Source organism: Ruditapes philippinarum, unplaced genomic scaffold, assembly GCF_026571515.1.
Source record: "Ruditapes philippinarum isolate M1 unplaced genomic scaffold, ASM2657151v2 ctg4923_1_1_1_1, whole genome shotgun sequence".
Taxonomy (NCBI): Eukaryota; Metazoa; Mollusca; class Bivalvia; order Venerida; family Veneridae; genus Ruditapes; species Ruditapes philippinarum.
The window spans coordinates 62236-89105 of NW_026856337.1; the positions used below are offsets into that span (position 1 = coordinate 62236).

Genomic DNA, 26870 nt, shown 5'->3' on the forward strand with positions numbered 1-26870 from the left:
AAATTCGAAAAAATGTTTTAATTTATTTCTAGTTTAAAAGTTAATATTGTACATATGTGTATACCTATTTATAAATTCAAGAGTTAATATTTCTTCACAAACTTATTGTCGATTAATCACATAGGTTTAGCACGTTAATTTTGATGACATTATTTTAGTTCATGTGCATTCATAGTCATGCAATGCATTTTAATTTAAAACTCCACAATAGTTCATTCTGAATGAAGATATCAAATCTATCAATCTTTAAAGCTTGCACATATACATATTTTGCAGTTGTTTGCGTGTATAAGTTACGTTTGTTTAATCAGCTGTATTGCTGTACTAGTATAATATTTCTAAAAGTGAACAATTAATGCTTTATTTTTCAGAATAAAATGGAAGTAACAGAATCGGAAATATTTCAACAAGGAAAGGAAACCAGCCGTGGAAAGTCAACACGTGGGATACCAACATTACGTCAGACATGGGATAAACAACTCGACTTTATTATGACGTCAGTCGGCTGTGCTGTGGGTCTAGGCAATATTTGGCGTTTTCCATATTTGTGTTACAAGAATGGAGGTGGTAAGTATATATACATGTTTTGCTTTAAACTTTAGCTTAACGTCTTTATCTTATTGACAACAAAGTCTTTTAAACCAGACTGAAATAATTGATTTCGCGGATCATACTTGTCATACAAGAAAATCGAGTTTATAGTTTTTGCATTGAGTGAATGTGTCCAATTGAAGTTATAATTCGTTTTATTTTACCCATTATTGTTCGTCCGAATAGATGTAGGCCATTCGAAATATTAATTTCTTTTTATAACATTAAACAAATGTCTAGAAATCGGCATTCCGGTAAGAGTGCTTTAGCGCCAAATTAACGTTCAACTCAACTATTCATTGTATATACACTGAATATTGCGTTTTAGATTGATTTCTACAAATGTGATTGCCGTATCACGATTCTGTTATTTTAACATCATATATCTTTTATAATAATACCTGTACGTATTTTTTCTTTTAATACATGTACCTTATCTACAAAAAATGGCTGATAGAAAAAAGAGCCATCAGTGGTCACGTGTGTCGCCTGATGATAGCCAATAAAGCAGTTGTATTAAGGGGCGACACCGATATAGTCCGGCTTCTTTGTAGCATGTATCAGCTACTGTTTATGCTCCAGATCAGATCAACTCGATCGTCCCGATCACATAATTTCCCCGATGAAGCCCGACCAAGCTGGATTAAATGCACATTCACGACTTCTACACGACCTCAAGTCGACCCTACACGATGTTTTACGACTTCTTCTCGACGAAAACCCGACCAACATCCGGATTTCTTCTCGATCAACCAGACCTATTCGCGAGTCATACACGATCTCAACTAGACTAACTGGACCTCTGCTCGATCGTTGCCAGATTTCCACCCGACCAGATCGTAATGAGCGTAATCGAGTCGTGGATAATGCTCAAGTAGAAATCGAGATGATCGTGTACAGATCGGGTAAGACCACAGTAGATCGTTACACGATTTATTCTCGATCAACTAGATCTTCTACTCGATCACTATACGATTGCTTCCCGACCGCTTATCTACTCGATCGCTACTCGAATTTTTTTGACATATCAAAAAATTCGGGTAGGAAGCCCGAGCCATGCCGACCAAGGTTGACCGCTCCGACCACCCCTGATCACGCATGCAGACCGAGCTAGACCGGTACCCGATCGCTTGATCGTGCTTGATCGAGTTGATCTGATCGGCGGTGAGAACACAAATAAACATAAGCAGGCCAAAAACATCTTTTTCAAGTAAGGGAAATTATTTACCAATAATTATTCAACCGGAAAACACCTGTGATATGCGCGAGTATTCAAAAGTACGAAAATCATTGAACTAAAAAATGCCGACAATATTCACAACTAGACCTGATACTGATGATTCCTGTTAAGTCTGGATGAAATTGCACCAGTTGTTTTTTTAGGAGTAGTCCAGATGAATTTCGTGACGGACGGTCGGACAGACTAAGGAGAGGACATTTATTGAGAACTTCTTTTGTTTAAAGGTAACCAATAAGTTCATAAAATACCCAACAAAACTGACAGATAAAATTTACTGTTTTCTGTACCCAACAGTGTCTTCTCGTTGGCCCGGATAGACGGACGGACACGACAGAAAAGTGATCAATATATGTCGCCGCTACTCTGTATCAGGCAACACAAAATGAAAAATCTGTGTTGCACTTGAGTGTGATCTAAAATGACGTTGCTTGCGTTATGCCAGTTACGGTATAGTTTTCATTTTATAAGCGTTATTTAAAGGCTCATTATTCCTCATTAACGCAATTATTTTCATTTCTCAAAGGCTTTTTACTTTTGATTTTATGTTAAATTTTCCACACAAGAAAGTAACTCATCGGCTACTTTCCTGAACCATCTTCTTCTCCTATTGCTTTCTGGCAATTAATACAGTGATTTACTATTTTATATGGAAGCCAAAATACTACTTTATTTAAAGTTTTCTTCCTTTATGACCAATACTTTCACAACCAACACTATTATTTTTAGGCGATAGCATCTGAAATCCTATAAAACCATTATTTTAACGTTTTATAACTCATGTTTCCGCTTCTTAAAGAAAGAAAAAAATCGTTTGTGAGGCATAATGTGCCTTTAAGGAGTACCTATATTTTAAACATAATTCTATTGAGCTTTCGTGGATTTCAGTAGAACGGATCATACTCGACGTGTGTGAGACTCGAGTCAAATTAAAGTTCAAGATCAATATAACCCTATAATAGCCCAATGTATTATTCTCGTTATATCTGAAATCAAATACAAACAAAGACATTCCTTTATAGAAAAAATAACTTCATCGTAAAATATAGTGTCCGTTTTGGTTCGTATTCAACGGTATTAAAACACTCTTTATTTTGAAATTTACCAACTCATAATTTATTATTTCAGGCGCTTTCCTGATTCCCTATACAATATCATTCTTTCTGGTAGCAGCGCCTACATATATAGCTGAAATCAGCCTGGGTCAGTATATGACCTCTGGTGTAGTACAAGCATGGAACATGATCCCTGTATTTCAAGGTAAAAACATTTATATATTATAATCACAGCATAAATTTTATATTATCAAAGTACATTGTCTGAACCTTTTATTAACATCTTTGAAATTATAGAATGTACCATCGTCGGTTACACACGGTATATATTCCGTACATACTACAATATCTAATGTTGTATGTACGGGATATATACCGTGGGTAACCGACGATGAGTTTGTTTGTTTGTTTCATTTTACGCCTTTCCCAAGAGTATTCCAGTCATATAGGCGGGTAGTTTCCTAACCATCGTTCCTGGAGAGTTACACCAGTACTAGACAACCTTCCTCCGAGCTAAACTACCAGAGCATCTCCCGGGGATCGAACCCACGCCAGAGTGGTACCTGGATTAGAAGTCATCGACCCTAACCCCTCGACCACGGAGGCGGTATCCGACGATGAGAATGTACATGAACAATGATAATGATATATATTATGCTTGTTATCTTAATTGATTTTCTTTTGTATTAACAATGATGAATAATTGACCATTTCATCAATTGTCCAATTGTTCCATGTCAGAAATTCAATTTAATGTTTTTTTTTACACTTTTGAAGCTCGATGGAGTTTCTTTATTCTACACTAAGTTACATTAATTTATTTACTACTGAAAAATAAAAAAAATTAGTTTATATTACACATGTCCTTTGTTTTATTTAACAGGTCTTGGTTTCGCAGCACAGATTATATTGTTGTATTCGAACATTTATTACATTGTCGTCGTTGCCTGGGCTTTATATTATATAGCAGTGTCCTTTACCTCACAGTTGCCATGGGCTACGTGTGGAAATTATTGGAACACAGAAAGGTAGTATCAAAATATAAAGTTTGTTTTCTATTTATTTATTTATTCCATTCGAATAAATATCATAATTTGATAAACTAAAATGACTGGATGTTAAAACTTTTTTCTGTATGCATATGAACCTTGAATATTTGCTGTACGTATTTAAAAAAAAGAAATTGTTATTCTTATACAACAAAATGATTGTGCCTACAACTTATTAACTTTATATAATAATTTTGAACTCCACATAGATTTATTTCAATATGCAATGGCATAACCTGGCACATCATAAAACAGATTTAAGACGTACGAGTATTAATACAAAGCAATATAAAAACGACGTTATATATCAAGCATAACACAAAAAGAATGATAATATTATCTCTGTGTTAATTTAAGAAGCGTAACCACATAAAAAAAATATAACCAATCGTAGAAAAACAAAAATAAATAATCTAATTTTAAAATGTGCTATTCTAATAACAATGGTTATTAGAAAACACAAAAACTATCCATTTAAACAATAAACAACAGTTATCTATGCCATAAAGATTTTGTCCTATGGTAAAATATCCTTCTAGATATTAAATATCATTTATACAATTTTCATTAAAAAATAATATATTAACAAAATATACATGCATAATAATTATTATAACATAATGACACATGAATATATTTATTTGATCTGCAAGATATGATTTTAATACTTATTAAAATTATATTTATAATGAAAGAATTTCTTACTTATAGAACTTTTTAATGTATCTATTAATAATGAAGCATATTATACGATAAATTGAGAAGTACCCGTAGAGAAGTGATTCAAGACCGCGGCATTCAGCTTTTCTAAAGCTTAAATATGTTATCTTTAGATAAACCGTTTCATATAATTGTGAAAACAATTAGAACAAGTACAAATGTTGCTGCAATATGCAGCAAATGAGAAGCTCCGCGCAAAAAAAAAAAATGCGCTCATAACAGATACTTTACCAAATTATTCCTATGCGCAGGTCATTTTCAATTTAGATTATTGTACATTATTCTGGATGTTTTGTAAATCATTTAAATCTGCACAATTATACTTATCGTATGCAGTGTCCATGAGAGAGGGGCCAGATATTAAATAAAGAAATGCTTTCACTGATGCCAACCTGGTAAAGAAAGTAATTCCAATACAAACAAAACTTACAAGACTTGTAATGTGACATGACAGTAGTGCAACATTGTTCTGTTTGTGTCACTACTGTACTCAGTAATGTTAGATTATAATAAAATATCAGAACATGTACATTTTCTTTTCACCTATAATGTAACTCATTTTCTACAAATATCAACAACTAACCATGGTTAGAAATATCCATGTGAAACAAAAACTTTCATCGACTTTATTTTTCAAAATGTCCGTTACATGTAAATCAACATTCCACTCATGCCAATCGATTGTCTTAAAACAAAATATAGACTAGGAAACATTCGGGAAATCAGGGCCGATTTTAGCTAAAGAGGCTTAAACAGTGAATAGGTTTTATAGTATACTACTGCTAGACCTGCTTACTGTCGCACAACGTCAAAATAAAAGCGACATATCAAGTTATGGAAGCCAGAAATAGGTCGATTTAAAATGCATTAACATACGGAATCCCCTTGATACCTCTAATCTGCCGCTCCGCTCTCTATATTTGTAAATTGGTAAAATCTGCTATCTTTAGAAACGAATGCCGACGACACTGAGAAAGTCTAGGAGTGACATGATGCACTTTTCTGAAATAGAATAACTGAAATAATAAGTTTGAAACAACACAGAATTATTTTTTCAACAAAAAATGAAAACTGAAAAGACACGTTTGAACGATCATTTGAGACTGAAGACTTAACACACTAATAATGCTCTAATCATGAACAGAAGTTGTTGGAATGAACTGTACACGTATGTTTTGATGAATTTGAAGATATGACATAAAATTTTAATGTCAACTATATTTACAACCGGTAGCCATTTAACAATGAAAATTGATATATACCAAGTATGAGCCCCATCATCAAGATCCATCACATATTGTATTGCTTTTCCTTAGGTTATCTGTTATTTATTTTTAAGAGACTACGATGCAGAATGAAGCCACAAAGTAATATTCAGACATGAAAAAAGTTTTTATATAAATGAATTTGAGTTTAAAATTTACCCTTTGAATGAGTTACATATAATTGAAACTAAAGTAAAGTTCATGTCAATGATTGCTCGTGAATCCTAAGATTATACAAGTTGACCAATACATAATATATTTAGAGCTGACTGAGATTTAATCTTATATAGTCTATCTTAAGTCAATAAAATTAAGAATAATGAATATAAAAAGAAAATAAAGCATATCGGAATAAAAGAACGGTACTGTACTTGGATGTTGTTCAACAGCATAGCCCGGATATGGCGTATAAATCTGGGACCTTCTTACCATTATGTAGATCTAAGTAACAATGTAATATTGAGAAATGGACAGAAGCCCTCCAGGACAAAAGCCTTCCCGTCCAAAAATGACATAGATTTGCTATAACGTAGTTATATGATATAAAATATCGTAGAATTACCAGGCGTGTTATAATTGCCTATAATATCCTTATGAAATGATTTGCTGTGATTGTATATACGTGTATTAATGTATTTCAAAAGCAATAAACATTTTACCACAAACAGAATGACGGTTACAAATAGTATATAAGAAATGTATGTAGTAACTGAATGTAAATTATTTTTACAATAACATCTTTATATTGTTAAGAACACATATACATTGTATTTCAATATATGTTTGTAAATAATAGTATGCTATGTATAACAAAATCAGTATATGAAAACAATCAATTATTCGTTCTATCACGTAATACATTTGCGAAGTAGATATACTTTGATAATCTGTTAACAATTCCATGCTTAGAATTTTTCATTAAAAATATATATTTATTTAAAGTAGGCCAAGAGCAATAGTTCTTTCCCTATAAAATGGACAAACCGGTAAAAATGATATTCTGTTTCAATTTCATTTATGTTACATTTTAAACAAATTCTCTGATCTCTGTCAATATTCATACAAAACTCGTACGTGTACAAATGTTTGCATTTTTTCCTTTAATTCATTTATCAATTTGCTTAATTTTTTGGTAAATGGTACTTATTTAACTTTCTATCTTATGTTTCCAGGCAAAGTAAAAAAATGAACATATTAATGTAGAAAAACTATTATTATTAGTTATAAATATTTTTGACAGGTTATATGGCCCTATATAAACGGTTGTTTGTAAATATAACCTGAGCCGCCAGGCGAGGGTTATATTCCAAACAACCGTTTATATACGGCCATTTAACCTGTCAAAAATATTTATAACGAATTTATAATACAGTAAGCATCATTTTTAGAGGATTAAAGCGCGATTTCTTCATAAATCGATAGCAGCCGTGTATATAAAACTATAAATACGTCACGATTATCCAATGAAAAGCGATGTTACAAACGTGCAGTATTATTATAAATACTGTTATAAAGTAGAATTACGTGGAAGATGGTACAGGTGTTATCTGTCAGGTTTTTATTGACATAAGATATGATATTGTATATTACAGATGTTATGTGTCAGGTTTTAATGGACATAAGATACGATATATTATATTACAGGTGTTATGTACCAGGTTTTTATTGACATAATAGACGATATTGTATATTACAGATGTTATGTGTCAGGTTTTAATGACCATTAGACACGATATTGTATATTACAGATGTTATGTGTCAGGTTTTGTGCCCTGTCCTGATTTTGTTTGGGGTCCTCCTGGGCTCCTTGCCACTGACTTTTGTTGCTAGGTCGGGTGGGGGCTGTGTTCATTGAACGCCGCCTTTCCTTGATGATCTTGTTTATCATATTTAATGGACATAATAGACGATATTGTATATTACAGGTGTTATGCGTCAGGTTTTTATTGACATAAGATAGGATAATGTATATAACAGGTGTTATGTGTCAGGTTTTATTGACATAAGATAAGATATTGTATGTTACAAACGTTATGTGTCACATTTTTATTGAGATAAGATACGATATTGTATGTTACAGATGTTATGTGTCAGGTTTTTATTGGCATAAGATACGATATTGTATATTACAGATGTTATGTGTCAGGTTTTTATTGACATAAGATACGATATTGTATATTACAGATGTTATGCGCCAGGTTTTTATTGACATAAGATACGATATTGTATATTACAGATGTTATGTGTCAGGTATGTCTCTAGAGAGAACTGTAACTATGGTAACCTGTACATCAACGCTTACAAACGTGACGGAAACTTTCACATATAATTCATCAACACATGCGAACGTGACAGGTTGTGATATATATAATGTTACAGTAGGACCTCCAGTAGACGCTGTAGTAGAATATTGGGAGTACGTTTACTTATAAACTAAGATCCAACAAGAAGTATTCAATTTGCTCGTACAGTGTAAAATAAAAAAAAATGTTTGACCCTTTTAATAGAACTTGCAAAGTAGATTTTTTATTACATGTAAAATTTTATTTTATTTGTCGTGTTTGTTGTTAGTTATTTCCTTGTGTCAGATCTTTCGTTTGATGTTACATTTTTGTATGTAACATATATTTACATTCATGGCATATGTTTGTACGTACGTTTGTTGTGTATGGCTATGTATTTCTCTGTATTTATGTTATGTATGTAATAGAGATGGACGACCTTACAGTTAAAGCAGTTTACGAAGGTTATACTCGGGTAGTCGTTCGAGCCTGTCACCTAAGGTCTTCCACCAGCAGTCAAACAATAAACCTGGAGAATTTTTTGGCAACGTAATCCACCAAACACCCCTCTATTTCTCCGCACTAAAAAAAAAAGAATCGTGCACGTTTGAATGATGAAATGTTGTATCATTACTAACAAATGAATTGTACATGTAAACTCGTTGGCAAAGTAAGTTTGTGTCTTTTCCTGGCATATTTTCAGGAGAAAAGTACTGAACATGTCAAGTGGAATACAAGAACCAGGTTCATTAGTTCCAGGACTAGCTGTTGCCCTCCTCGTTGCTTGGATTTTGGTTTATATCTGTATATGTCGAGGTGTAAGGTGGACTGGAAAGGTTCATTTATTATCATTTTAAATGTCTCCCCATACATTTAATAAAAGATGTTAAATTTTCGACCCTTGAAAATCGTTCAGCATGACATAACTGTTGTGTATACATGTTATGTGGTATTTTTTGGCCTTTTTCAACTTGGGTGGTTCCAGTAATCCTACTTGAGTACTGTATAATCACCCTTAGGGTAAGTTGCCTGCTTTTTAAATGTGCCTTTTGACGTTTTATCTATGATATGCAGGCTTCATAACCTCTGATCCCCTTTCAAAATTCCATTTTATTTAGTTCCGCCCTTTGTTTTCTCGTTTAAGGCACACGCATTGTTTTACTTGGGGACCATACGCCGCTTGTCATGGAATGGCACGGAAGTGTCACATTGAAGGTTCCATGATAACTGCCGTATGAACACATCTGCGGATGTTTCTAAATTCAAAATTTCACCATTACCATGATTAAATGTTGAATTATGCTTAAGCTGGTGCTAGGGGCGTGGACGGTAACTTGCACTTACCAGTACCGTCCATGAACAGGTTTAATCAAACTGAGCCTGCAACATTTTCAATTTTGCCGTGCGATCCAGGCAAAGCCTCGGCAAAACCAAGGACGATCCCGGCAGAGCCCCGGTAGAACACTGGTGGATTGAAAACGCGCGGAAATGATGACGTTGATACGTAATTTTCATTTAATATATTTGTGTCAATTTTAAATGATATTTCTCCTATCTCAAATGTTATTCATGATGATTTTCTGAATATGTCTTATGCAAGACTGGACAGAAGGGAAATGTGGAAGGGTTTTAAAACAAACAAGTGCAATCATCGCAAATTGCCATGATTCTTTTGAAATTAACCGGGCTTTGTCGGGGCTTTACCTGGATCAAACGTAGCTCTATCGTCATCCTCCGGGGCTCTGTCGGCATTCACCGGGGCTCAACCGTAGCTTTACAGGCTTATTTATACCCCGGATCATCCCCGATTTGTAACCTATCTAAAATATGAAACCGTTTTAGAATTATTTCTTTATATGTTTCTATTGTACTATTGTTTCTATATGTTACAGGATTATATATCGAGAACCATTTGATTGTTATAGATTGTGTATATCACCGCCATTGCTCCGTACATCCTGCTTACGATTATCTTTATCCGGGGAGTTACATTAAAGGGATCAGGGACTGGTCTAATATATTATCTTAAACCAAACTTTAGTCGTCTCGCTGACGGTCAGGTATGGATGGATGGAGGAACTCAGGTCATTTACTCGATTGGTGTTGGACAAGGTTTTATGATAACGCTTGGAAGTTACAATAACTTCAAGACAAATTGCGTGAGGTATTAGTTATTCTTCGTTTATATTTTGCAATGATTTAAGCAAAATATACTGTATACAACACTTACGCTTCCAAAATCTAAACAAATGACAATGACATAAACATGATGAATCAATCAGAAACAGAATTAAACAATAATGAAATTATAGATAAAAGAAAATTTCAGTAATTTATAGAAAAAAAATATATAATTTAACATGCATGTGAATCATGTATCATTGTCCAATGCTTACTCTGCTATCTAAAGGTAGTTATTTAATAGTATGTAACAGCAAGCGACTTGAGCAAAATGTGATTGCACTATTTGCTGAAGTCTGTCATCAAGTCAACAATTGTACTGAATGTAAGTAAAAGGTCTAAAAGTGATTAACTTATAAATCTTGACAAAACAAAAACAAGATAGAACAAGAGCACTGCTAGGCGGAGCATTATATGCCCGAAAGTGTTTTGTTTTTTTAGTAAAAATGAAATTTGTAAGACATGGGAATAAAATAAAGTATTACCTCCTTCAAACAGCAATCCTCCTATGAAGTTTGAATATTGTGGGCCAAATGTAACTTAAGTTATGCTCCGGAAACTGTTTTCAGTTTTAAGGTAATAGTGACCTTTAACTTTGACGTTGTGACCCCAAAATCAATAGGGGTGTTCTACTCAATATAGACAATCATCCTATGTATGAAGTTTGAACACTGTGGGCCAAATGGAACATAAGTTAGAGTATGGAAACTGTTTTCAGTTTTAAAGTAATAATGACCTTGACGTTTGACCTTGTGGCCCCAAAATCAATAGGGGTGTTCTACACAATATGGACAATCATCCTATGAAGTTTGAACACTGTGGGTCAAATGGAACTTAAGTTATGTTCTGGAAACTGTTTTAAGTTTTAAGGTAATAGTGACATTGACCTTTGACCTTGTGACACCAAAATCATTAGGGGTCTTCTACACAATATGGACAATCATCCTATGAAGTTTGAATATTGTGGGCCAAATGGAACTTAAGTTATGCTCCGGAAACTGTTTTCAGTTTAAAGGTGATAGTAGCCTTGACCTTTGAAGATCGTTCAGCACGACATTATTGTTGTGTATACATGTTATGTGGTACTTTTAATTTCTTCTATTGGGCCATTTTCAACTTGGGTGGTTCCAGTATTCCTACTTGAATACTGTATAATCACCCTTAGGATATGTTGCCTGCTTTTTAAATTTGTCTTTTGACGTCTTATCTGTGATATGCAGGCTTCATAACCTCAGATCCCCTTTCAAAATTCCATTTTATTTAGTTCCGCCCATTGTTTTCTCGTTTAGGGCAAAAGCATTCTTTTACTTGGGGACCATACGCCGCTTTTCATGGAATGGCACTACTGTGTCACATTGAAGGTTCCATGATAACCGCCGTATGAACACATCTGCGGATGTTTCTAAATTCAAAATTTCACCATTTTCGTGTTAAATGTTGAATTCTGCTTAAGCCGGTGCTAGGGGGCGTGGACGGTAACTTGCACTTTACAGTACCGTCCATGAACAGGCTCAATCAAACCGAGCCTGCAACATTTTCAATTTTGTTGTGTTGGACTTTCTTTAGGGATTCTGTTTTTCTCTATTTTATTGTCACATCCGTGTTATTTGTGCCGTGTGGCGGCTGTAAAAAGTCTCCCCGTACATTTAATCAATGATGTTTATTTCGATCCTTGAAGATCGTTCAGCACGACATTATTGTTGTGTATACATGTAATGTGGTACTTTTAGTTTCTTCTATTGGGCCATTTTCAACTTGGGTGGTTCCAGTATTCCTACTTGAATACTGTATAATCACCCTTAGGATATGTTGCCTGCTTTTTATATTTGTCTTTTGACGTCCTATCTATGATATGCAGGCTTCATAACCTCAGATCCCCTTTCAAAATTCCATTTTATTTAGTTTCACCCATTGTTTTCTTGTTTAGGGCAAAAGCTTTCTTTTACTTTGGGACCATACGCCGCTTTTCATGGAATGGCACTACTGTGTCACATTGAAGGTTCCATGATAACCGCCGTATGAACACATCTGCGGATGTTTCTAAATTCAAAATTTCACCATTTTCGTGTTAAATGTTGAATTCTGCTTAAGCCGGTGCTAGGGGGTGTGGACGGTAACTTGCACTTTACAATACCGTCCATGAACACGCTCAATCAAACCGAGCCTGCAACATTTTCAATTTTGTTGTGTTGGACTTTCTTTAGGGATTCTGTTTTTCTCTATTTTGACATTGTGACTCCAAAATCAATAGGGGTCTTCTTCTTAATATGGACAATCATATTATGAAGTTTGAACACTGTTGGCCAAATGGAACTTAAGTTATGCTCCGGAAACTGTTTTAAGTTTTAAGGTAATAGTGACCTTGACCTTTGATCTTGTGATCCCAAAATCAATAGGGGTTTGAATATTGTTGGCCAAATGGAACTTAAGTACTGCTCAAAAAAACCATTTTGCTAACGGACGGACGGACGTACGTCCGGACAGACAGACGGACAGACGCCAGGGGGTATAACACAATATGCTCGAAATTCTTTCGGGCATATAAAAAGGATATTTCAAGTATCAAACAGGAAGGTAAAAGTCTTCGATCTACCACAACTGATTTATTGTAAGAATGGAGTTGCTTGCCAATCGTTATTTACCACTAAGAAAACACTTTACATTTGATGTTATCCGGAACTCGGCAAATGTAGGTTTTTCCATGCTAATCCCCCGGTACAAACAAGCTTTTATCGTTATAGCTTCATTGTGCATTATCGGTTACAATAGTCAACCTGTTGGGCTTAATATCGAATATAAGAATAAGCTGGGGGAAAAACAAACATTCTTAATTCCAGAGTCGGAGTAAATCTATTTTATAACATTTTTATGCTACTAACATACATGTACATATTTGTATGTTTATAATAATAATTTATATAATATCATTTTTGTTATTTTAGGAATGGACTTGTTATCATATTTATAAATTGTCTTACAAGTCTTTTTGGAGGTCTAGCTGTCTTTTCCATTTTGGGATTTATGTCATATGAAATGAAAATTCCGATTGAGAAAGCTGTTTCACAAGGTATGTAATTGTACGTGTTTTTTTTTTCATGACTTCCTAAACAATGTAACAAGTGTGTTTAGTAATAATGAATTTAAGTTTCTAATATGGAATTTTATTTAGATGACAATTGAATATAAATTGGTGTCCAATGGAAAGCTAAATAAGTATTTGGCGAACACAATAATATGAAAATAAATTATGAGTCGTCATTGCACATTACAAGCTTAAAGCATTCATATACAATTAAAATAAGTAACATTTGTAAATGTATCAGGATAAACAAACTTTACAATAACCTTTAATTTTCACTTAATATGTAATTAGAAAATGTCAGTAAAGTAGAAATGCAAATAAGTAGAAATGATTTGTTTGACCATTTGGAACACAAATTTTCAAAGGAAATGTATTAACGATATTTTCAGGCCCAGGTTTAGTGTTTTTGGCGTATCCAAAGGCTGTTACACAGATGCCAATATCTCCTCTATGGTCAGTCTTGTTCTTCCTTACAATACTGTTTGTAGGACTGGACAGTGCGGTAATATAAAAACACATTTTATATTTATTTTTAAGCATACATTTTGACTACACATGTTAGGAAATGTAAAAAACATGAAGTGCATTTAATCTATTCGTAATGAATTTTCTTCTTGCTGAGAGACTTAATTTTCATTTTTTTTAAATGTATAGCAACTATTTTGATTTCGAAATGTTAAACCTTCTGATGTACCATTTTAGAATATGAAGAATAATTAAACTTAAATTGATATTTTGTGTATGTCAAATCGTATATATTTTCAACAAGATTTATATAAACCCTTATCTCGTTAAATATCTTAAATGACTTTGTCCATCTTTCATTCTTGTCAAAACCATACATTCTTTTATAGGAAAATTTTCTTAATAAAAACTGACCCAACAGGGAACAGAAAACAATACCAGCCATTATCAGACAACACTTATGTGCCGGCTGATCATGGTCCGCTTTATAAATTATGCTTTGCTTTGAGTATTGTTAGCTCAGATTTACTCATTTACTCACACACAAACACACACAAGCACACGCACACACACACACACTCTCACACACACAATTAAAAAAATAATTTGAAAGTGTACACTATGCCGCGGAAACAACTCAAAATTGTATACATGTTTCTTGGACGCAAACAGGCATTTGATCATACGTGGACAACGCTTCTACTTGTAAAATTATACAAAACTGGGATAGACATAACACTTTCCAAAACTATCCGAACATTTTTCGAAGATTGTTTCAGCTGCGTTAAAACTAACGACATTACATCACAATGGTTCAAAATACAACAGAGCACTCGTCAAGGCCATTGCAGCAGTCCTCATCTTTATATAGTTTTCATTAATGACTTAATTAATCAATTAGACGCTTGTAACTACAGCTTTAAACTAAACAATATTATATGTAGTTGTCCGACGTCAGCAGACGACAGGGTGATACTTTCTTTCAAATGTTAAAAGTGGTCTAGATAAACTATTAAATCTGTGTCATGAAAATTCAACAAAAGAACCTTATTTTTACAATTCCTCTATATGTAAAGTAGTAGTTTTTAATGAATATAGTTCATGCAGCAGAAAATTGTCAATGGCCGGAGAGGAAATCACAGAAGCAGACGAGTATTTACTACATCTAAAAAGACCTTTTTTGTATCTTTCACAACAGTCTAAACCCATTAACATCAAAGAAAGTGTACAAACTTGTTGTCCTCCCAAAAGCCCTATACGGCTGTGAGTTATGGAGCGGCGTTACAGAAAACCAGCTTCTACCGCTAGAGCGAGCACATAGACAATGTATCAAAACAATGCAATCTGCACCTATATATACACGTACAGATAAAGACTTAAGCTCTTTGGGAATCTATCCGGTGATGAATATAATAGATCAGAGAAAACTGATATTTTTGTGTCAACTATGTCACGCCCATGCAAGATTCAAGGTGAAACAGGCGTTTATAAATAGACAATTAGTATGTATTTGGCATAGCACCTCAAATCTAAAGGTTTTTACCCTAGAATATTTAAGATCCTTATCAAATATAATCTTTCATCTTTTTTCTAGACTTTCACACAACAGGATATTTTCCCGACAAAATAGTGTGGAAAAGAAAAGTTAAACGAGCAATACAGAAAGAGAATGGTTTAGAAAGGCTAGCTAACGATAGCACAATGCAACACTATAATTATATTGATACATTCAAAGTATGAACCTAGTTGCCTCTGGATATTTTGTATTTTTCGCGAGGCAATACGACAAAGCATGCTTTAAATGCAAGCTAGTCGTAAAGAACTTCGCGATCATTGACGTATTTCACTGTGGAAATAATGAGAATGAAAGATTTATGAGTTACTTGGAATGGATAACTATATGGAGTTTTGTATATAGAGCGCAGACAATCAATTACTTGAAATGTTCAGCGGTTTTGTTTCATTTAATGTGATAGACGAAACAAAAAATCAATCTTATATCTCTTTTATAAAATTCATTGATAATGATAAACTAATTAATTGATAGATTATATAATGATATTTTTCTTGACATTTTACTATTTATCAATATTATGATTTACATAAGTGTAAAAAATAGATAAATACATTATATCAATGTTTGTATATATTTAAATATCTATAATATTTCATACTGTTTCCATAGTTCTTCTGTAATTATTAACATTGTAATTAAATATTTTACTTGTTCCATTATAATTGTATAATTATAAAAATGTGCTCTTCTTTTGGAGGAAATTAAGATATTATTTTATATTTCCACATCTCTTTTATTTAAACCTAAAAATATTATATTGAATTATTAGATTCAAAGTTAATCAATCATTAATTAAATTACTTTTAACTGCAAACAGTATTTGTAATTGTTCCTATTGACATTAATTTCCCGTAGAGGAGGTATAATGATAAAATTATAAAATAAAAGAGGGTTTTCATTTTAAAAAAAATGATATCAAATAAAAGGGAGTCATTACATCAGAGGCTCACAATTTATCGCCAGTGTTATTTTGTGTGTGGGGGAAGGTAAAATACTTTGACCGGTTAATATTATTATGACCGGGGAGCCAATATTGGCATTCTTTAAAAAAAGAAAATAACATTGATTTGGGATAACAATTCTACAAGGGTCGCTTTTCTTCGTTACAGCGGTAGCAGGTTAACGGAAGTAGAACTAAATGATACTTCATTTTATTTAGAGCATTTTGAATAATAATAATCTTTACAGCATGAAAATATCTTATTGTATAGTTTGCTGCAGTAGAAGCCTTCTTGACACCGATTATAGACAAGTTTCCTAAAGTTCTTTATAAACCTAGAAATCGTATGATATTTGTGGGGATATATTGCTTCATATGTTTCCTGCTAGGATTATCTATGGTCACGCAGGTAAGTCTCTTTGATCTTCTCCTTTGTTTATTCATTGTCACGCAAGTTAGTCGATGTGATTTTGTAGTACGTGTGTTATCCATGGTTACATCATGAAATCACCGAGAGTATCTGCCTTGTTTGTACTCGCAAGTTCAATACTGTAAATTCGTCTAGTTATCCCGCAAGTATCTCACTATGATTATATACTTTTGATATCTGTGGGAATCGATAGATTAACATTTTATTTGTCTATCATTCATTGATAATAAAGACTATATAATTCCATGAGAAATTCATAAATCGTTTACATCAAGAATTATTTATGATAGTAGCAAGTGTAACAATTAAAATGCATTTCTCGTCGTTTCCTAACTCAGAAAAAATGCTAGAAAAGTAAGAGTTACAACAAAGAAAACAACATTATGACTTACTGGAAATGAAAAACAAAAGTTTATTCTGAGACGCTCTGTCAACTATGTACATGTAAGATAGTTGGTAATTTGATGCTATTATTTTTTATCTTCAGGGCGGGGTTTACTTGTTTCGTCTGATAGATTACTACTGTGTTAGCGGTCTAGTTCTTCTTGCTATGGTATTTTCCGAGACTATTGCAATAGGATGGGTGTTTGGTATGCCAGTTTTAACATACATATGAAGTGTCTATTATTTCTATTTTAGCGTGATTGCTGTACTTATGTCCAAATCATATTAATAGAAAGTAAATATGTTCGTATGTTTTATGATTCATTTATTAAATAAAAATGTTTTTAATAGTCACCCTAGGTAAAAAAGCAAGACAGAGGTTATGCTTAAAGAATGCCTATAAGATCAGTATAACTTTGAATATAAAAAGCGTATTTAAGTATTTTAGGAATGAATTGTTCAGATCAACATGATACTCATATAACATTGATATGGTGACAAGCATGCTATTAATTGTGAGTACATCGTAGTTTAATACTAAAATCTAGAAGTCCGACGCGAAAACCCAAATAAGATAGTTTTATTGTGCTGTAGAGACAAATACGTAAAAATCAAATATATCATCCGCGCCCACTATTCCAGCTTTAGTAAAAATAAAACGTGTCTGGTGGAATAATACTGATGTTGCTTTTTCTGTTTTTACAAAAAAAGTTAAAAATAAATTGTACCTTCCAGGGGCAGATCGATTTTATGACGCTCTGGAAATGATGATTGGCTATCGATGTGGACCGTGGCTGAAAATATCTTGGAAATTCTTGGCTCCATTAGTAATTAATGTAAGCAAATTGTTTAATAAAGCCAAAAACAGAAATAGTAGTCAGTTATTCTCAAACTGTAATTAACCTCAAACGTTGGATGTATTTGTAAGAGAGGAACAAATATACAACTCATTCAAGACGTAGCTGAATAGTTCACATATCAGGTAATCTCAGGGTTACTGGTGGCAGGGGTTGAATCCCATCATGCGCATATTGTTGTTTTCGTGATAAAGAAACTTTACTTTTACTGCTTAGTGCTGATTGTTGTTTCAACACAATCGGGATAATGTATAACTAAACGTCATCTATAACATGCTGGACTTGAAAGTGATTTGCTGTTGCAATCAATATAGAGTCAGACAAGCCTTAACATATGTGCTGTTTGACCAGTCCCTATAATGGCGGTAGCCAAGAGTTTTACAGTAAATAACAACACAGCAAAATAATTACATAGTGATTGGTTATTACTATTAAGTTATTACAAGTTTGACAATCAGTCTTATACTATGGTATCATTTTAACCAGAACTTAGATGCAATTTTTAATAATAATTATATTATACTCAAAACGTAGTACCAAAGTATATCAGAGTGATCATAATCTTATTAAACTGATTACTACATGTACAATCTAGAATTATTTAAATGATTTATCTTTGTGTCATGTTCATTAACATTATGACATACCCTAATATTATCTGCATTCTAAGTTCTGAGTTAGTAAAAAAACAGCATCGAAACAGGAGGCTATGTGATTTGTACGAGGGGGCGTAGCACCCTCTCCTCCCGAGTATAAATCCGATTGTCTAGTGCTTTGATGTTTTTTCTCTATTTTATCAGAGAAAAAAATAAAGACACATTCCCTGTTATGACAATATGAAAACCAAGAAAAAAGTAACAAATGAACGAGCATCTATATATGACTTTTCTATTATTATCCCTTTCCCTGTCGTCACAATAAATAACCAGCAGATAAACGTACACAATCAATGGGTATGTTCTGCAGTGCAGGTAACTTTATACGCTCTGTGCATGAAATTGTAGACGATTTAACTCTCAGAAAGGTCCCCAAACTATGATGCAACAATTGAATGTATACACATTAAACATGTAGTACTTGGTAATGATACATTCACCATTAGTTGTACATTTCAGGGTATATTCTGGTTCCAGTTGGTGCAGTTTAGACCTCTAACATTTGATGATACCTATGAATATCCGACTGGTGCAACAGTTTTTGGTTTTATTTTCACCTTATCATCAATCTCGTGTGTTCCTATAGCAGCAGTTTATTATATCGCTACAGCAAAAGGTTCACTGAAACAGGTTAGTGTTAATGCACTCACAGATAAATAAAAACAAATGTTTGGCAATACTTCTAATCCAAATGAATAATTTTGATTTGAATATAAACTTGCACGCTAGGTGCAATATCTAAATATTCAAACACATTTTACTTTAAATTTTAGAGACTTCAAAAAGTGACAACTCCATTGCTTAAGAAACACCAGGTAGACCCGAGATGGAAGGAGTCAGATTACAAATGGAAACTGGAAGAATATAAAATACACGATGTAAATAATCCATTTACTATAGATGATGAGATCAATATAAACTAAACATTGAGAAGGACTTAGACATATTTTGTTTAAAGGGAGACACATGCAAAATTTTAATTTCTTCGTTTTTGTATTTTTCATTCATTAGTCTGTAAATGTCCTCAAAACAAATACACTGGGCAGTCACAGGAACAAAACTTTTAAAGAAGATGTCAAATGAACGCCTTAGACTTGTTTCAATCATGCAATATCTATTGTAACTTCCAGGATTTGTTCAAGTCACATGACTTGTTTTAAAACTACTGGGTGATTCAGTCGGTGTCTAAATTTCGTTCAACATAAATAGATATATTTACACTTAAAACCCAAAATATATAGAATGTATACAGAAATTCAAGCTGGGACTTAAAAAATAATGTAATTCTAGCGTGATTTGAGTACATAGGATGATTTTTAATATTTTTGTCATTAATTTGCCTCAGTATCCCTTTATGCATTACAAACAGTATAGACATTTTGTATCATGAATGTTTGAGAAATGTATAATGTTAATTCATACATTTACGCGAAAACCCACACATTTAAATTGTTCATGATATGATTATTCTTAAAAGTAATTTATGCTAAGTTGGCTGTTAGGAATACTGTCCATTTTGAATTATATGCTAAGCATAAAACGCATTCATCTTATGACAATGACAAAAGTACCTGCAAAACTATCATGGTAGGTACCTGATATATACATGTGTAAATTGTTCTAGAATATTTTTGTTTTGTAGATTTTGATATACGACAATATTCTGAACATGGTACAGACTATAACGGTGTTGATCTTGTTTTCGTCATTTTTATGTTAAATTGTAAAATAGGAAAAGTTAATTCAGGACTTATTGCATTTTTCTTATATTCAACTGTAAACACGAGAGGCAAGTTCAATTACCGCTATAGTTCGGCGCCAAAAATAAAACCACATAGCAAAGACCTTGTAAAATTGGAACAAAGAAAAAGTTCAAACTTGGCTAATTTCGACCAACACCACCAGCACTTCCCGGGATATGGGGAGTCAGGTTACAAATGGCTAGTTAATGAAACCCATAATAATATAAAATTCTTTTTCTCACTTTCTTTATTTTCTAACGAACTATTTTGATATGTACATGTGATTGATTGATTGCTTTATTTGTGTATATATATATGTCATATTACAAAAAAACAAATTAAGACAATTTATCACAGTTATATCTATCACATTGTTTTTAACACAGTAATTAATTGAAAAATAATAACTTTACATTCATAATTAAATCAAAGATCTTGTTGACTTCAAGACAATATATACAACACAGGATAACCCATGAAAGTTCAATATAAAATAGAGAACTTATTTCCAATGGGGTCCTTTGATGGTAAAGAATATATTTTCTTGAGAACTGGCATTCAGGTCCATACTAAGAGATGATATACTGGACTGATGTTAAATTTCTAAGATCAAATAATATTAATTTCTATTGCACATTATGTTAATTACATATATCACATAATTGCAGGAATAATACTATGAATATGACTAGTTAACAACCAATGAAAGATATCTATTTATATATATCACAAAACCAATCACAAGATACATATAAAACATACTATATTGATTAAAACAATTATCTCTAAAACTAATAAAAAATAAAATCAGCTTGTTCAAATTGTTTCATATTTTTGCTTAGTTCAGCTTTTACTTTCTTTTTAAAGTTAAAAAAGTTACTTTCCTTTTTAATATCAAGTGGGAGCATGTTTCAATCCCTAATACCCTGGTAAAAAAATGTACTTTTTGTAAAACTATTAACATGGGGTATATGAAAGTTCCCGACACTGTTTCTACTATTATAACAATGAACATCAGACTTTAAAGAAAAGTTATCATACATATAAGATGGACACTTTTTATTAAATATTTTGTGTACATGATTAAGTCTTAACTGCATGACTCTATTTTCTATATTAAGCCACCCAATACTGCTAAAATCAATAACTTTCAATGATTTTCTAGAGGAATAACCATGAATATAACGAACAACTTTGTTTTGTGCTACTTGAAGTTTATGTTTAAGTTGTTTAGTAAGGCCACTATACCAAGATGAGCTGGCATAATCGAAGTGATACTGTATTAAATAGTTACATAATAGTTTTCTTAGCTCCATATTCAAACTGTTGCCTTGTCTGTACAACAATTTTAATCGAGAGTTTACTTTTTGTACTATATTATCAACAATAGAAGTGGCTGAGAGATCATTATCCAAGATAGAACCGAGATACTTTACTGATGGCTGAGATTGTATGGTGTGATTATTACAGTGTATTTTAAACTGCTCTAGTTTTGACAATTTCCTCTTAGAACTAAAAACAATACATTCTGTTTTACCAAGATGTAATGATAGCTTATTATCAACAAGCCATTTACTACAATTTTCTAGTTCCTTACCCAAAACATTACAAATAACATCTGGATCTTTATGTGAATATAAAATTGCACTATCATCTGCATAAAGAATAAGCTTACATTTTTTGCTAATACTAATACTCATATCATTGACATAACATAGAAACAATAGAGGACCCAATATACTTCCCTGAGGAACACCACATGTAATATTCATAGCTTCGGACATAGTATTATTTACATTTACAATTTGACTACGACCAGTTAAATAAGATTGAAACCATTCTACTGACTCCACACCCATTTTTTGTAACTTTCTACACAAGATGTCATGGCCCACAGTGTCAAACGCCTTTTGTAAATCTAACATAATCATACCGGTGAGCAGTCCTTTAGAAGTTTGACTTTTTACATGGTCAGTGAGATGGATTAGGCAGGAGTCAGTAGAATAATTACATCTAAAACCACTTTGTAATTCATATAATAGTCCCTGCTTAACTAAAAAATTTTCTAACTGATTATATACAGTTCTTTCTAAGATTTTTGAAACAATAGATAAAATACTGACAGGTCTATAGTTGGAAACATCAGATCTGTTATTCTTTTTGATTAATGGTTTGACTTTAGCACATTTCAGTTCATTTGGAACTGATTTAGATGTAATAGAATTATTCACTAAAAAGGTAATATGTATCTTTAAAAATGGTGCAGCGTCTTTAAGAAATTTTGCTGGAATTTCATCTAATCCTGTGCTTTTAGAACAATTTAATTTACAAAGCTCTTTATATATATATTCTTCACTAACAGTATGTAATTGAAATTTATTTCCATCTGGATTTCTGTTCTTATAGAATTCTTTAAAGATGTGCGATATTTTAATGCCAAGTCCCCTGTTGGCATAATAAATTCATGAATTCCCAAATACCATGAAGACTATTAATGGTAATACCGTTAATAATTGCTATAATCATTTCCAATTTAAGCAGTTTTAATATGGGGAAATCACTTTTTGTTGTTGTTGTTGCTCTGTTTTGTTGTTTGTAACTCTCAGCTTTATATTTACTACAGTTATAACACTGGAAACAGCATTGCTAACACTATACAAAAACAAAAACAAATTGGTTTATAATCTGACAACCTTCACCTTTCCCAAACAAATTCAGCGTCTCTGTGCTTTGATTTTCTTCTGTTTCCGACAAAATAAAATAACTTCCGAGTTGCGCATTCAAGTTCACTACAACTTTATTTTTTATAGTGCAGTAAAATATCGCCTGTTAAGATGCAAGATTGACCGACATTTTGAAGAATAAGGAGAGCTATTGTACACACCCAGACGTCGGTGTCTCAAAAACTACTGACAGGAATGAGTTAAAACTGCACATACTTATTTGGGAGCATTATAGGAGGTCACTATTCAAGACCTATAACTAAAATTTAGATTTGATAGAATTATGGCCCTTTGTGAACCTAGAAAATTCTACATTATCTAGGCTCTTGTTTTATCATCAAGCACTGCAAAAAGTCAAGCTTCTCTTTCGAATAATTGTTACTATATTCACTGGTACTGTAAATTAAGCTACAGTTCTCGAAATAATCATGCGAAAAATAAGCATTTTTTTTTATATTATGATTCTCTCGAATGTTAAAGTTAAGCATGAGACTGGTCCACATGAGAATGTAAAATCTCACTACTTTATCTATAAAATACAATATGGCGACGCAACATTTAGAAAATATTGCATGTCAATAGGTATCATTTATTTCAGCTGCACTAAATCCACGTAATCCGCGTGGAAGGTTGTTTAAATGTGTCTTCTTACAGACGTTAGAAGACAGTTTTGAATAGCTCTGCTTAGGTTATAATCGTATAAATTCGTTTAATTGGCAATTTGTAGTTAAGGCTAGTGTAGCTTATTCAGGCTTGCACACAATTTCCTTTTCAAATGTACTTACGAGTATGTGGTTGAATTGCAAATTTACAAATATACGAACATAAAATGATATTGAAAATATAAACATAAAGTTCGCTAGCAGAAAAATAATTTCATTACAATAATAAAGTTTATATTTTTCTTTAATTAGCGCTTAAAATTTGGTATACGATGTTTTACACACTTAACCAATCTCGAATCAGAGTTTACATGGCCGCATTCGACAAGGCGTTGTCAGTTTTACCTTTTACAGGTCCATGCACTTGTAAGTGTTAATACATTGGTTATCATTGACCCTAGGGCTACAATTTAACAATGTTGTCGCGGTCTGTATATAAAAGGTCTATGCTTGCAGTATTAAGGCTTTAATTTTTTTCTTTAAATTTCTGTTCAAATTTAGTGATCTATTTAGTGCAACGAGCTTTGACCCCAGGTTCATGATTAGGATAATATTGTTAGTGGTCCGCCAGTCAATATAAACCAACTATCTATTAAGAAAAACGGACGATTGCCCTTTGGTCGGTCATGTACAGTTCTATTTAGGGGGAGCTGTTGTTCTAAATGGACAAAATATCATATTAAAAGCTCACAGATATTCAATCTGATGAACTCCAAACTTTGCAACACCTTAAATGTATTTATTCAATACGATGAATTCTTTTAGTAGCTAATCCCATGACTTAAAGACGTTAGCTACGTTATCAGAGAGCTTTGTAACAACGCACTTTGGGGTCAAAGTTTGACGTTAAACAGGTACATATGTATTTTTGAACATCAGACAAACGACCACACTTTGGGATCATGATAATTAAATCAATAAAAATGAATTTAAGTGATAATTTAAGATAATATCTTGTAGTTGATGTAAATTTTAAACTAAAAATAAGGACTTGTGACAAGTCATTAAAACAGAAAAAAATGCACTGACATTAACTGCATTTTATTACATCCCATTCATATTTTAAAATGGGTTCAATATGGCACTAAAGGTTATCAAGTAAATGGCTGATAGAACAGGATATTTTTCGAAGCATCTTTTATTTTCTAGGAACCCATTCACAATTTCAGTACTATAATAGTTTGTTATATTTTTAGATATTTCAAGTGGTAAAATTAATAAAACATTTACCACTTAAGCAACAAACACATATTTTTATTACTGCTACACTAGAATTTACAGGACACTTAGTAAGATAGATGTATACAAGTATTGACCTTCATCTTGAACTCCACCTCAAATATTTCAATGTCGCAGATCGAAAATAACTCAGTACTCAGTATTTAAGTAGAACTCAGTTGACACCTTCAGAACTCTGGAACCCAAAGTGCGTTGATATGTAGCATTTACCGCACTTTGGGGTCAATTTCTCGAGTTCGACCCAAAGTGCGTTTGACCCCAAAGTGCGGTGTTACAGAAAGATGCTTTCCTCTCAGTATTGAAATAGGAAAACTTGAGATTACAATGGAATTTATCATCAAGTTCATGATTATAACACATTTTAAACAATCTTTTTCTAGCACTTACAAGAGTATAAGGAAGCTTAAATTTGTTAACCGCCTCCGTGGTCGAGGGGTTAGAGTCGATGACTTCTAATCCAGATACCTCTCTGGCGTGGGTTCGATGCCCGGGAGATGCTTTGGTGGTTTGACGCGGAGGAAGGTAGTCTAGTACTGGTGTAACTCTCCAGGAACGATGGTTAGGAAACTACCCGCCTATATGACTGAAATACTGTTGGAAAAAGGCCTAAAATGAAACAAACAAACAAACTTAAAATTGTTTGTTCTGAGTTTACATAAATGCTGAGCTAAACAACCCGTACAAAGAAGAATAATCATAGTGTCAAAATGAACCTCGTTCTTCTAACATCAGTACCAACAACGTCTTCTATAACATACCTAACCAGAATATTTCTAGTTTTTTTTTTTTAAATGGTGGTGAAATTAAATTAAAGTCTTTCAAATTGTAATGTAAAAAATTATATATCTATAATTAACAGAAAATTCTAGTTTTTCCTAAAAATGCAGGATTTATTTATATCTTGTGGTTGGTATGAAAATTATCATATTTCACTCGTGGCTACCGCCACTGATTGAATATATATTTACTTGTAAAGAAACTCTACCTTAAACCAAATATAACAACGTTTAAAGATATAGGCAAATTACAGAAGAAGAAGAAGAAGAAGAAGAAGAAGAAGAAGAAGAAGAAGAAGAAGAAGATAAAGATGAAGCTCTATTCTTTCATAAATATCACAGTTCACAATTTACAAAGCCATTATCGCACATAGTCACATTTTTGGTAAATAAACATATGAATTAATATTGGTATTAAATCATTACAATAAATTTGTCAATATAATAAAAATAGATGAGAAAAAACTGAATACACTACTCTTGCAAGCTTTAAATGTGTTTTACTCGTACTTACTTCCCTTGCATTTCAAAAATATCTAGTATGTGACTAGCAAAAAAACAACGAATAGTTGTGTTCCTAGAAATGTGTCTGTACAGTAATAATCTGTTTTTGTTGATAATTAAATAATCGTACAACTCGAAGAAAATAAATCCTATATTTATTATAGAAAGTCCACTACGTATGAAATGGCACAGCTCTCACAATAATTATAGTTATTTATTTATTCGTGTATCACAAGTTATCCATACTAATCATATGATTTTACAAAAAAACTCACTAAAAGCACAGCTTTAAAGTTTTTATTTCTTTATTATAAATTTTAAGGCAAATACAGTACAATTAAAATACATAAACCAACCCTTTGTAAAAAAAATTCCTCTTCGTGACTTGTGTGACATAATTGTCATTTGAAGTTCTTATCAGTGAATGAAATCTGACTACGTGAACTAAATTAGC

General features: G+C 32.6%; 1 protein-coding gene across 1 annotated transcript; it reads left to right on the top strand.

The window, feature by feature from the left end:
- The first annotated feature begins 215 nt into the window (after positions 1–215).
- On the top strand, positions 216–20789 carry LOC132746240 (sodium- and chloride-dependent GABA transporter 1-like). The gene is made up of 13 exons (XM_060735322.1): positions 216–567; positions 2957–3088; positions 3767–3911; positions 8154–8333; positions 8903–9035; positions 10125–10363; positions 13323–13447; positions 13852–13964; positions 16715–16852; positions 17361–17463; positions 17993–18093; positions 19230–19400; positions 19544–20789. Exons 1-13 carry the CDS (start codon positions 378–380, stop codon positions 19691–19693), a joined length of 1920 nt encoding a protein of 639 aa, XP_060591305.1. The 5' UTR covers positions 216–377; the 3' UTR covers positions 19694–20789.
- Positions 20790–26870: the final 6081 nt, after the last annotated feature.

Excerpts from the sequence above, each read along its gene's own strand:
- LOC132746240 (XM_060735322.1), top strand. The coding sequence starts at position 378 with ATGGAAGTAACAGAATCGGAAATATTTCAACAAGGAAAGGAAACCAGC. Across the intron at positions 568-2,956 it reads GTGTTACAAGAATGGAGGTG|GCGCTTTCCTGATTCCCTAT; the intron begins GTAAGTATATAT and ends TTATTATTTCAG. Across the intron at positions 18,094-19,229 it reads TGGCTCCATTAGTAATTAAT|GGTATATTCTGGTTCCAGTT; the intron begins GTAAGCAAATTG and ends TGTACATTTCAG.